At 49.4% G+C, this 11,280-nt stretch overlaps 2 protein-coding genes across 4 annotated transcripts; one reads left to right on the plus strand and one right to left on the minus strand.

Moving 5' to 3' along the window:
* The first annotated feature begins 290 nt into the window (after positions 1 to 290).
* LOC102420176 (mitochondrial chaperone BCS1) lies at positions 291 to 4,113 on the plus strand. The gene is given in 9 exon segments (XM_006082764.3): positions 291 to 1,747; positions 1,839 to 1,978; positions 2,170 to 2,364; positions 2,638 to 2,701; positions 2,933 to 3,102; positions 3,464 to 3,492; positions 3,548 to 3,625; positions 3,627 to 3,664; positions 3,806 to 4,113. Coding segments are annotated over 9 exon segments (1,143 nt in total). The 5' UTR covers positions 291 to 1,568; the 3' UTR covers positions 4,056 to 4,113.
* A 795-nt stretch (positions 4,114 to 4,908) lies between these two features.
* Positions 4,909 to 11,022, minus strand: RNF25 (ring finger protein 25). Of its 3 annotated transcripts, none has more exons than XM_023761270.1 (10): positions 10,907 to 11,022; positions 8,605 to 8,679; positions 8,254 to 8,356; positions 8,095 to 8,162; positions 7,929 to 7,998; positions 6,757 to 6,828; positions 6,517 to 6,660; positions 6,185 to 6,274; positions 5,766 to 5,900; positions 4,909 to 5,570 (listed from the first exon to the last, which is right to left on the minus strand). In XM_023761270.1, exons 1-10 carry the CDS (start codon positions 10,945 to 10,947, stop codon positions 4,992 to 4,994), a joined length of 1,377 nt encoding a protein of 458 aa, XP_023617038.1. In that variant the 5' UTR covers positions 10,948 to 11,022; the 3' UTR covers positions 4,909 to 4,991. The 3 variants fall into 3 exon arrangements, with proteins under 3 accessions (XP_023617038.1, XP_006082587.1, XP_014318247.1); XM_006082525.3 differs by having other exon boundaries at positions 6,185 to 6,277; positions 10,907 to 11,021; XM_014462761.2 differs by having other exon boundaries at positions 6,185 to 6,277; positions 10,134 to 11,009.
* Positions 11,023 to 11,280: the final 258 nt, after the last annotated feature.

An 11,280-nucleotide genomic window follows, 5' to 3' on the forward strand; every position in this document is an offset into this window, starting at 1 on the left:
TACTCTATGGTTTTCTCTAGCGTCCCCGCCCCCGCCCCCGCCAGGAAGCCCGAGGAGCACCATCGAGAGCGGTGGAGCAGAGCGGCAGGGCCGTCCCGGTGGGCGTGGCGGGAAGTAGATGGAAGGCTCGGGGGTGGGGCCGAGCGGCGCTTCCCTCAAACCCGAAGGGGTGAAACCATTGAGAGGGCGGGCCAGAGAGTCAGGCGGGTAAGGCGATGGAGTGACGGGTTACCCCCAACCTCGCAGCTGGAGGCGCGAGCTGGGGTGCGGAGAGGGTGCGGGCGAGGGCGTCCGCCCGGGGCCCGGGGCGGGAAGGGCTTTGTCCGTGGCTTCCATGCGCAGGTGCTTTGGAATTCTGCATCCAACGCTGAACCTCCCCGGAGGTCACTGCTGTCAGTGCTTCGCCCCGCGTGCCAGGCGCAGAGCAAAGTGGAAGGGGCGGGGGAGACGTACTAGAAACCGACTGGCTTCCTACCCCTCGGGATCTTACAGTCTAGAGTTAGACCCGGTCACGTTTGATGGTGGAGAATTGTGAAAAATCTCTATGGAGGAAGGAGCAAATGGGCGGGACTTCAATTGGAGAGAATACATTAGAATGGGCTTCTGAGTCGACAGAACCGCTGAGCCAGGAGGTGGGAGGTGGTTTATTTATTTGTTCAACAGGTAGTTTTAGGAGCTAATCCATGAGGGGTAGGTGGAGGGCTTTGAGTACCAGGCAGAGGAGTTTTTACCTAATTCAGGGATCTGTTGAGAGATGTTGGGAGTAGGGAAAGAAATATGATTGAAGCCGATCTTTAGGAAGAAAGAACTGGACCCCTGTGTACCAGTTTGGTGAAGCAGAGATGGAGAACTCCCCATCAAGATACCATTTCAAGAACTAAAATTTTTTAATATCTCAGGTGGGAGATATTAAAGGGCTAAGCAGGACATTGGGAATTGAGCATGTAAAGGAGAGGATATTTGAAGGACATTACTCATTGTAACAAGGCATGGTGGTTACTGACAAGTCAATGGAAGAGAATGGCTTCATCCCTGCTGATTCTGGTCCCTTTCTATCTCAACTGGTCCCAGGGACCACAAAAATTCTGTCCATTATCCTGTTGTGGAGGCAGTTACATTGTTCTCTTAGGATTCTCCAGACAGTCCTTTGGTAGGAAACTGAAGTATGAACAGGATAATGAAATGGGATAAGGGGCCTGGAGTCTCAGCCCTTGCATTCCACCACCACCACCAACTCACAAGGGGAGGACGTTGAAGTGCACAGTGACTGACCTGCCTTTCCTGTTCCCAGCTTCTGCAGGAGGGAGGGATTGAGGAGTCCAGTTGCTTAACTAATCTTGTGTTTTTTTTTCCCATTCCCACTGCTCCGCATCTCCAGGTTTGAAATTGCCTCAGGGCCTATAAGGTTTGGTGTTTCCTTTCAAGATGCCCCCTTTCAGACTTTGTCCTGACCCTGAAGGACAATCCCTACTTTGGGGCTGGATTTGGGCTGGTGGGTGTGGGCACAGCCCTGGCCCTGGCCCGGAAAGGGTGCCCAGCTGGGCCTGGTGGCATTCCGGCGCCATTACATGATCACACTGGAAGTCCCTGCTCGAGACAGGAGCTATGCCTGGTTGCTTAGCTGGCTCACCCGCCACAGTGCCCGTACTCAGCACCTCAGTGTCGAGACCTCGTACCTGCAGCATGAGAGTGGTCGCATCTCTACTAAGTTTGAATTTGTCCCCAGCCCTGGAAATCACTTTATTTGGTAAGGTTGGGAGCCAGGGAGCGCTCTGAGAATAGCAAAGGAGAATGAATTTGACCCATTAATTCACCCCAATGTGACCATTCTTATTCAGGTATCAGGGGAAATGGATCCGAGTGGAACGAAGCCGAGAGATGCAGATGATAGACCTGCAGACGGGCACTCCTTGGGAATCTGTCACCTTCACAGCTCTGGGCACTGACCGCAAGGTTTTCTTCAACATCTTGGAGGAAGGTGTGTGATGATGACACAGGCAGGCTCTATGGGGAGTTGCAGGGTTGGAAGCATTTGACATCAGAGGAAGGGAAGCTTGGAGGATCTGAGCCCATGGGATCAGGGGGCTGGGGGAAGCTGTTTTGGCATAGCTCTGACTTAGTTGCACAGCAGAGAGGAATACTGGCTTTGTCTCATCTCCTCCCTCCCAGCTCGAGCACTAGCCTTGGAACAGGAAGAAGGGAAAACAGTGATGCACACAGCCGTGGGCTCTGAATGGCGCCCCTTTGGATATCCACGCCGGCGGCGGCCACTGAATTCTGTGGTTCTAGAACAGGGTCTGGCTGACCGAATTATCAAGGACATCCGAGAATTTATCGATAACCCCAAGTGGTACATTGACAGAGGTGAGAAGCAGCTGGGGTCTTGACCAGGCTGTTTTTGATGTGGTGGTAGAGCAGGAGGAAACAGGTTAGTCTCTGTGGCCAGATGGGGTGGACATACAGCACTAGCCCAATTCCCAGAGATGAAGGGGAAAGAAAGTTGCCTACGGGGATGATTTCTTCTAATACCAAGGTCCTTGGGCCTCCAGGAAACAGGGTTGGGAATGAATGCAGATATTTGGGGTAGAGTACATGACTGACTTGAAGTCTTAATGATCATCCTGGCTGTATTCCCAGGCATTCCCTACAGACGTGGCTACCTGCTTTATGGGCCCCCTGGTTGTGGAAAGAGCAGTTTTATGTGAGTAGAGTCATTTCTCTTAACCCTCAATCTGGAGAAAAACTGGGTTGATGGAATTGGAAAGAGAAATAAATGTGGAGAACAGGAACCAGGATAAACGTAAGATGTGGAACATTAGGGTGGGGTGGTGGAAGGGTTAGGCCTGACACACCTAGTATAGTGAGGAACGAGCAGTTGGGCCCAAGGATGGATTCCCAGATTGCCAACCACCTGTCCTCCCATCCTCCATAGCACAGCCCTGGCCGGGGAGCTGGAACACAGCATCTGCCTGCTGAGTCTCACAGACTCCAGCCTCTCTGATGACCGGCTCAACCACTTGCTGAGTGCGGCCCCACAGCAGAGTCTGGTGCTCCTAGAGGATGTGGATGCTGCTTTTCTCAGTCGAGACCTGGCTGTGCAGAGTAAGTGAAAGGAGTTGAGGAAAGGGGGCGGTTTAAAATGAGGAACAGTAGAAGAAAGAAACCCAGACGACTGATGGATGGCTGGGTTAGCAACAAGAGCCCAGAAGTGACTCAGATAAGTAGGGAATGTGGTGGGGAATAGAAAGCTAATTTTAACACATTGTGGACAGATCACAAGAATTCTCGTGTTTTCTGTTCTAAGGCTTGTGGCCAATCACAATATTAAAAAGACATTAGCTTGTAAGAACATGTAATAACTTCAAAATGCAATGGGTATTTAATTTTAAAGCATGCCTTTAACATTTATGTGAAATGTTTTTTGTACTTGTTCAGTAGAAACTTATCTGGCCCCTGGGTAAAGCTAGCAATAAAACTACTGGCCCACAATGTGTTAAGTAGGACGATGACTGACCAGCTATGCTTCTTTATCTCTCCCTTCCACTAGACCTACCAAGGTCTAGGTCGTCTCACCTTCAGTGGACTGCTCAATGCCTTGGATGGTGTGGCTTCCACTGAGGCCCGCATTGTGCATTGTGTTCATGACCACCAACCATGTTGACAGGTAGGAAGGAGTGAGACACTCTGAGGCTAGACTTCACCAACTCTGTACCTTGGGAGAATCAGGAAGTTCAGTGGGAACCATCTATTTGGGGATACCAGTGGTACTACTACCTGTGACTCTACTTTGCTGCCTTTTCCTTAGACTGGACCCTGCCCTGATACGCCCGGGGCGAGTAGACATGAAGGAGTACGTGGGCTACTGCTCACACTGGCAGCTGACTCAGATGTTCCAGAGGTTCTATCCAGGGCAAGCACCTTCTTTGGCGGAGGCCTTTGCAGAATGTGTCCTTCAAACTACAACTCAGATTAGTCCTGCCCAGGTGCAGGGCTACTTCATGCTGTATAAAAATGACCCTACAGGGGCAATGCAAAATGTTGAGTCCCTGAGGTGACAACTGGGTTGTGCTCAGCTCCTCTCCTCTAGGGGATCAATAAATACCTGCCACACTACTCTGGTCTCTGATTTCCCTGTATTGGTACTTGAGTAAAAAGCAGGGGCTGCAATCACAGGAGCCATTAAGCATCCACCTATACAAGTGCTAGCAGCACAGCCTAGGCCAGTGATGGCGAACCTATGACACGCGTGTCAGAGGTGACACGCAAACTCACTTTTTTGGTTGATTTTTCTTTGTTAAATGGCATTTAAATATATAAAATAAATATCAAAAATATAAATCTTTGTTTTACTATGGTTGCAAATATCAACAAATTTCTATACGTGACATGGCACCAGAGTTAAGTTAGGGTTTTTCAAAATGCTGACACGCTGAGCTCAAAAGGTTCGCCATCACTGGCCTAGGACAAAGGGGGAAGACGACACTATAGTAAACAAAAAAGTACAGTCCTCCACCTAAAAGCATCTATATATGGTGTCCCCAAAAAATATATACACACACTTTGAAGACTATACTTAATAATTATAAAGGCACTGTTTATTAAAATACATTTCATTATCAAAATTGAGTTACCTGTTAAAGTGTATGTATTTTTTGAGGGACCCATACACATAAATAGTGGGTATGCACACAGTGGGTTACAGGGCAGGGTGCTTCCTGCAGATTGCTTAAATGCTGGCATCCACTAGTTTTCCCTGAAACCCACTACACTAGCTGTGATGTCAGACCCCTTCTGACCTAGACCTGAATCTCATGGATAGCAGACCTCAGGGCAAAGCTGAGGCTACTCTGGCACACTCCAGCCTTGCTAGGAATTTAGGAAGACAGCCATACGTCACAGGCTTGGCGCTACTGAGCAAAGAAAGCCAAACAAGGCCAAATCTCTTTATTGCCCCCCTCCTACCCCCATTTCCCTGTCCCACCACAGTACTGCTAGGAACCATCCTCCGATTCCAGGCTCAAGGGCTCCCTTTGAGTACCAGGTGGATAGGTTCCCCGACCCCGAGGCAGGCGGGGATAGGAAGAACCTGGTGTCCGACTCTTAGAACGCTCCCAGCGAGCATAGTCCCGAGTCCTGCGGGGCGGGGGACCCTGCCAGTTGCCAGGCCCATTCTCTTGGGAAGGACCTCCAACCCCTTGGTTATGGGATTCTTCTGGCTTTACGTCCATGGACTCCTTGGGCCCCTCAGGAAGTGGCAGTTCCTGGGTGTCACTGGTACCTTTGTGGGCATTGTATTCCCCTCCCTTTAGGTGCCTTCGTTCAGGCTGTCTCCAGGGGCCTCGGTTGGCCCGGGGCGTATCCAGGATAGTTTTCTGCGTCTCGCTCAACCTTTGCTGATTTGGCCCAGTCCCTGGAATCTTCTCGCACATATACTGGGAAGCCACAGGCAGAGGAGCTGACTGGGTAGGTTGGGCAGTTGATGAAGGGGACAGTTCTGTGGCAAGAGCACTGAGTGGTTGGGATCCTCTGGAGGCATCTACAGCTGACTCAGGTTCCACATGGGCAGGTGGCTAGAAAAAAGTGAGCAGATGCAGATAAGGAGATTCAGCTTCTCAAAGCAGGTAACTACAGGCCTCTCGCCCACTAAATGAATTGACCACCGTCAGCCCGTAACCACCCTGGGTAGAACAAAGCTCAGCCTGGCAGAGGGGTGTTCATAGGAAACTTGGTGTCACGAGGGAAGGAGTGGGAAATTGTTTCCTCACCTGCTGGAGGCTGATGAAGTACCGGTTACGTTCAGCCTCTAGGTCAATGATGCCCCCCCTCTCCTGTTGCCTCTGGTAGAGACGCCTGAGCTCTTCTTGTTGGCGCAAGCTTTCTGCATTGGGCTTGTACAGCTCCTGGTAGGAAGGGAGCAGATTGGCAGGGAGGGAAGAATAAACACAAGGTAGACCTGAGCCCCTGCTCTTCCAGGACTGCCTCAGGAAATCTGTGCAGTTATTGGTTTTTATCCCTCAGATTTGGGCTCCTGAATGAAGCCTTGGGCTCCAGTGGGGGCTGTGGCTTTGTAGAGGTCTCAGATTGAGCCCAATTTCAGAGCCCATTCAAGGCAAACAAGATGCCGTTCCTCCCCCCTTGGAGAATGCCATTATTCCTGCCTCATATTAGGAAGGGAGTTCCTTACCATGGGCTGTTGGGGTTCAGGGGCTGCTTTTAGTGAGGCAAGATCATACACGAGGGGCTCTCTGCACACTGGACACTGTACACCAACAGCCTTCTAAAAAGAGAGGAGAAAACCACACCCCTGCTTCACGGCCCAGGATGATCACCAGCTGCCCAACCACTCAGCCAGCCTAATCTGCCGAGGGCTGGGACAGAAGGCACAGGCATGCCTGTTTCTAAACAGAAGTGAGTGTTCACTCATGACCATAAGAAGGTTAACAGCCCCTGGACTGGACGGGGAGAAAAGGTTGTTAGTCATCGGTGTCAACTGTAAGCAGGGTCTGGCGGGCCGACCTGTTTGGTTGCGGCATGATGCCGTTCCTGTTCCTGCTCCTGTCCTTGAGCCTGCAGCTCACGCTCCATGTGCTGGATGTACCGAGCAAGGCAGTGGCAGTGGAAATAGTGGTAACAGGGTGTTTTTGTAAAGGCCTCGTTCTCCTGGAGGGAGTATGGATACAGGGCGCTGCATCAGAGCTCTCTCATGAGCCCTCCATTGCCTACCCAAGCAGACCCCAAGTCACAAGAGAGACCCACCTGGAAACCATAGAGGCAGATGACGCACTGGCCATGTGGGATGTTGTTATCTGTGAGAATTTCCTTCCCTTTCTGAGAGGAGAGAAGACACTGTTCAAACAGGGAGGCAGCAGCAAGAACTGTGAGCAAAACCTGTCACTACTCCCAGGAGTAACTCGTCTCCCACCACACCGGTCTGTTACCTCGTGTGTACACATTTCTGTCTTGGTGATGCTCCCTCTGCTTGAAATCAATCCTGCTCTAAGTCCCTGACCCTCATCCAAACTGCCAGATTCAAAATCCAATTTGTTTTCCCACTCATTTAGTCACCTTTAATAGCTCGAGGATGAAAATAATGTATCTTAGAGAAAAAAAGTGTTCAGTGAAAACACATCTTCTAGGAGGCCTTTCTTGGTTAGCCCCCTTTGAAATCATTGACCCAGTGAGTTTGTTCTGGAATAGGCTTTCAGAAAGAAAATCAAGGAACAGAGAACTCAAAGGCGTCAAGTTGAGCTATCAAATATGCATTTGCACTGTTATTTCAATACTTAATACTTTGGAATTCCACAAAGTTCAACACTGCTTTGTGGAGGCCTGACTCAGGAGTGCTACAATGGCCTATGCACTCAATCTCTGACACCAGACCACCCAACTTTATTCTTTTCTGAACATTTCTCTAAAAAACTCAAAGTAGAGGAAAACGAGACTATACTTAATTGTGTGTTTTTTAACCTCAAACAGCAAAAGTGACCTTTGTATGTTAACTTGTAGTTCTAGGTGGTGCTTCCTGTGGGTTTCCTTCACTAGGAGAGAAACTCTGTACAGAACCATGACTCTGGAGTCAGCTCTAATGGCAGACTAGCCTTCAAATGTTCATTTGTGGCAGAGACCCTCCAGGTCTCTTGCTACTTTCAGTTGCCAGTGCCAAGAAGACAAGTTTAGCACTGAAACAAAAGCAAGACTAATGCAAGTTAAAGAAGAAATGCAATTTTCTATCAAGATGCTGGAATAGGCAACTTGAGAAAGCTATAGACCTGTCCTGTTGGGAGATTTTTTTGAAGCAGAAAGTCTTGTCTTTCTGGATTTAGACCTTACCAAAACAAGGACTAAATGGATGAACACAAACATATTCATGATTCTAGGTCATGGCTTCCCTTGAAAGAAAGGACATCTCCCCAGGCTAGACCTCTTACCTCGATGAGCTCATAGAGCATGGCAGTACCCAGCCCAGCCTTGGCTACATGGCCCAGTGCCTGTGAAATCCTGAAGGAAGAAGGCAAACCAAACATTAGGCCTGCTTCCTTCCCTCCCAGACTGAGCTGTATTCTGAGTTTCCCCTGCTCTGACCAGCCTGCTTACTTGTGGATCTGTTCATCTGAGAGTCCTCGGGGGTTACGAATAGAGATCTGTGGCACCTCATTGGGATACTAGTAGGAGAAAACCAAAAATTACTGCTAAAGCACCCCACCCTAGACCTGCCCCCTTCCTCCCTTTGCTGCAATAAGGTAGGGACCTCACCTGTGCTGGGACCTGAAGCACCAGAGTGAAGCAGACATACTGTGAATCCTGGTCTTCTGCAGTGGCAGGGTGCAGGGTGATGTAGACCTCCCACGGCGAAGATCTGTAGGTGGATGAAGTGGAGACCTGGGATCTGACTGGGCAAGGGCTGGAGGGCTGGGGAGGTTGGGGGTGAGGTAGTAAAGCGGGCAGAGGAAGTAAGCAACAGGCTCCCTCTTTTTTTGGTGGTGGTGGGGGAATGAAAGGAATAGTCTTTACATGAGAGAAACATTTTTGGATCAAGGCTCAGATTCTGCATAGAAACATCTCATTTCTAAGGGGACTCATGTCTACCTCCACTGGAATACGCACCTGCCATTTCCTTTAATCACTTGTAGTTCATCCAGATAGATAGATTCTAACACCTCGATTTCAGAGGGAAGGACCCTAGAGAGACAGAGTTTTAGAGATCATTTCTGCCAACAGACGAGGAAACAGGTTCTCAGGAAGGTGAAATTACTAGCCCAAATCTCAAGGCCTAACAGGCAGAACTCAGGTGAGAACCTGGTTTCCTGACTCCCTATTTAAGTTCTGTTGATTGTTCCTTAGTGGCCCTCTCTCTGACCCAGAAATATGATGTCCATTGATTAACATCAAGGTTACTAATACCACTCTTGGCTTTCTCTACACTACTGTTCATGGGAATCACAGTATTTACATACACTGCCAATATTAATAACCCTAAACCTTCTCAAAGGAGATACCATCTGAACAGACCAAGGTGATATAAAAGCTGTGTTGCTGTGTTGTAGTGGAAGAGCCATCAGCCTTAGAGTCAATAGGTACCAATCACATAGTACCCATGTGATCTGAGTAGTTACTTATCTCTGTAAGCCTGAGTTACCCTGTCTAACATATATAAATAATGCCACCTACTCTCTAGGGTTATTGTGAGGACGAAAGGGCTTTGTTTATGTAAGGTATCTAGGGACATCTTGGCCATAGTACCTAGCCTATACTTGTATATAACCTTTTCCCTTAAAAGGGAAGAAGGATATAGTTAGTATTCAGTGTATTTATGACCCTGTTGTATCAACCTGTCCAGGTCTGGATCCAGTCGTCCTGATGTAAATCAGAGGACACACATTTTTAATCACAGAAACAGCAGTCATAATGACCCTGAAGGTGACACTGATACTACATTAAAAGATGCATAATTGGCTTGCTTTCTTACAGGTATATTGTTCCCTCTTCACCAAAAGCAACGCTGCTCTTAGCATGACTTTTTATTAGTGGTTCTCAAAACTTTTTTTTTTTAATCCACATTTCCATTACTTTTTCAGAGAGAGTGGAAGGGAGGGAGGAACATTGATGTGAGACACATCGATAGTTGCTTCCTGCAACTGGGGGTGAGAGCAAACCTGCAACCCAGGTTCATGCCCTTGACCAGGAATTGAACCCTAGACCCTTCCATGCAAGGCCCAATGCTCTAACCACTGAACATACCAGCCAAGGCTCAAAACTTTTTTTTTTTTTTGGTCTCACAGCATCACAGACTAGCTGTGCAATCACTGCTGCTCTCTCCATGCATCAAAGTGTCTCCTCAGAATCATAATGTTCCCCTGAACAGGCTGAAAACCATGTTCTAATGATTTCAATAAAGGCCAGCTGAATCAATGAAACACTGGGGTGTAGCCTCCATCAAGAGGCCCTTCAATATTTCACTCAGTCTAGCTGGGACTTGAGCCTTGATGTGAAGTATGGGGTGGGATGGCGGTAAAGTTGTGACCAAAAAAAGGGGGAGGGGACTGTAGAATATCCTAGTACTAAGGATACAGGATTTGGAATCAGGCAACCTGGATTCCTAGTCATAATTATGTACCTTTTGGCAAATCATTTACCTGTCAGGCTTCATGTAGTCTCCTCAGATGCCTACATCTCAGAGTTACTCATGAAAAGGAGGCCGATGTATGTTACAAACCCCTCACGATCCTCTCCACTATTCTATGAGGTAGATGCCACACCCACCTTTCCACAGCAGAGGACACTGACTCATAGAACATAGGAGGCCTGGTCGGCATCACACAGCTAATAAAATGTGGAGTGGACCCACTTTTATCCTCTCCCCAAATCCCAGAGTCCTTTCAGGTTCTGGTCTCTTTTAAGAATGCTTGAGAGAAGGACTAAGAGAGCTTTTTGTGAAGTGTAAGGCTTTATTCAGACAACAGTCCTCAGTACTGTCAGGGAGGGAGAAGGGAGAGGAAAGCCTCGGCAGAAATCGGCTCACCAAGCGGGGAGGGGGACGGGAGCCGGAGGACAGGTTTTGGGAGGTTAAAGAGACGTGGGGCCATATGATGAGCAGGCATCCCCCCGGACCCTGAGCAAATCCACTTCAAGAAGAGACAAGGGGATAGGATGTGGCCGGAGGAAAGAGGGTCGAACCAGATAAGGCGCGGCTCGCCCTGGCCTGGTCAGCGCAGATCCCGTCGTCTCTCGCTTAGATCAGCGCCCCTCCACCCACCCACTCCCAGTCCAGCAGCTCTCAGGGAAAGATGTCAGCGTCTCTGCCATCCCTCGCTCCGCCCCACATGCCCGCCATACGGACCGTCCACGGCGCCGCTAGTCCCCCGGACCGGATCCAGGCGGTCAGCCAAAGCCCATGCCCCAAAGTTACCAGTCCTCCTCCCCTGCAGCTGCCGACGAAGATGTCGCCATGTCTTCTCCGGCCCACAGCCGGAACCGGAAATACTCTCGGGTTACTCGGAGGCAGAAAGTTAAGGGAATGGCGGCTGCGTGGCTAAGCGGCGGTTGCTAAGCAACCGCAGACTCTGGGTCTTTAGTGGGTCCTGATAGCCAAGAGGCGGTTCGGAAGTGCCCGAAAAAGTGCCCAAGGACGGTCCACCGTCTTCCCCACACCTCTGAAGGCCTTTGTCCTCCGGACTCTGGCTGGCTGTAGCAAGCACGGTTGGTAACAATAGGAATCTTCTAGAAGACGGGCAGCGGGGGTCGGGAAGAATTTTAAGTCAGGCACAGTATGCAGGCAGCCTG

Source organism: Myotis lucifugus, unplaced genomic scaffold, assembly GCF_000147115.1.
Source record: "Myotis lucifugus unplaced genomic scaffold, Myoluc2.0 scaffold_3, whole genome shotgun sequence".
NCBI lineage: Eukaryota > Metazoa > Chordata > Mammalia > Chiroptera > Vespertilionidae > Myotis > Myotis lucifugus.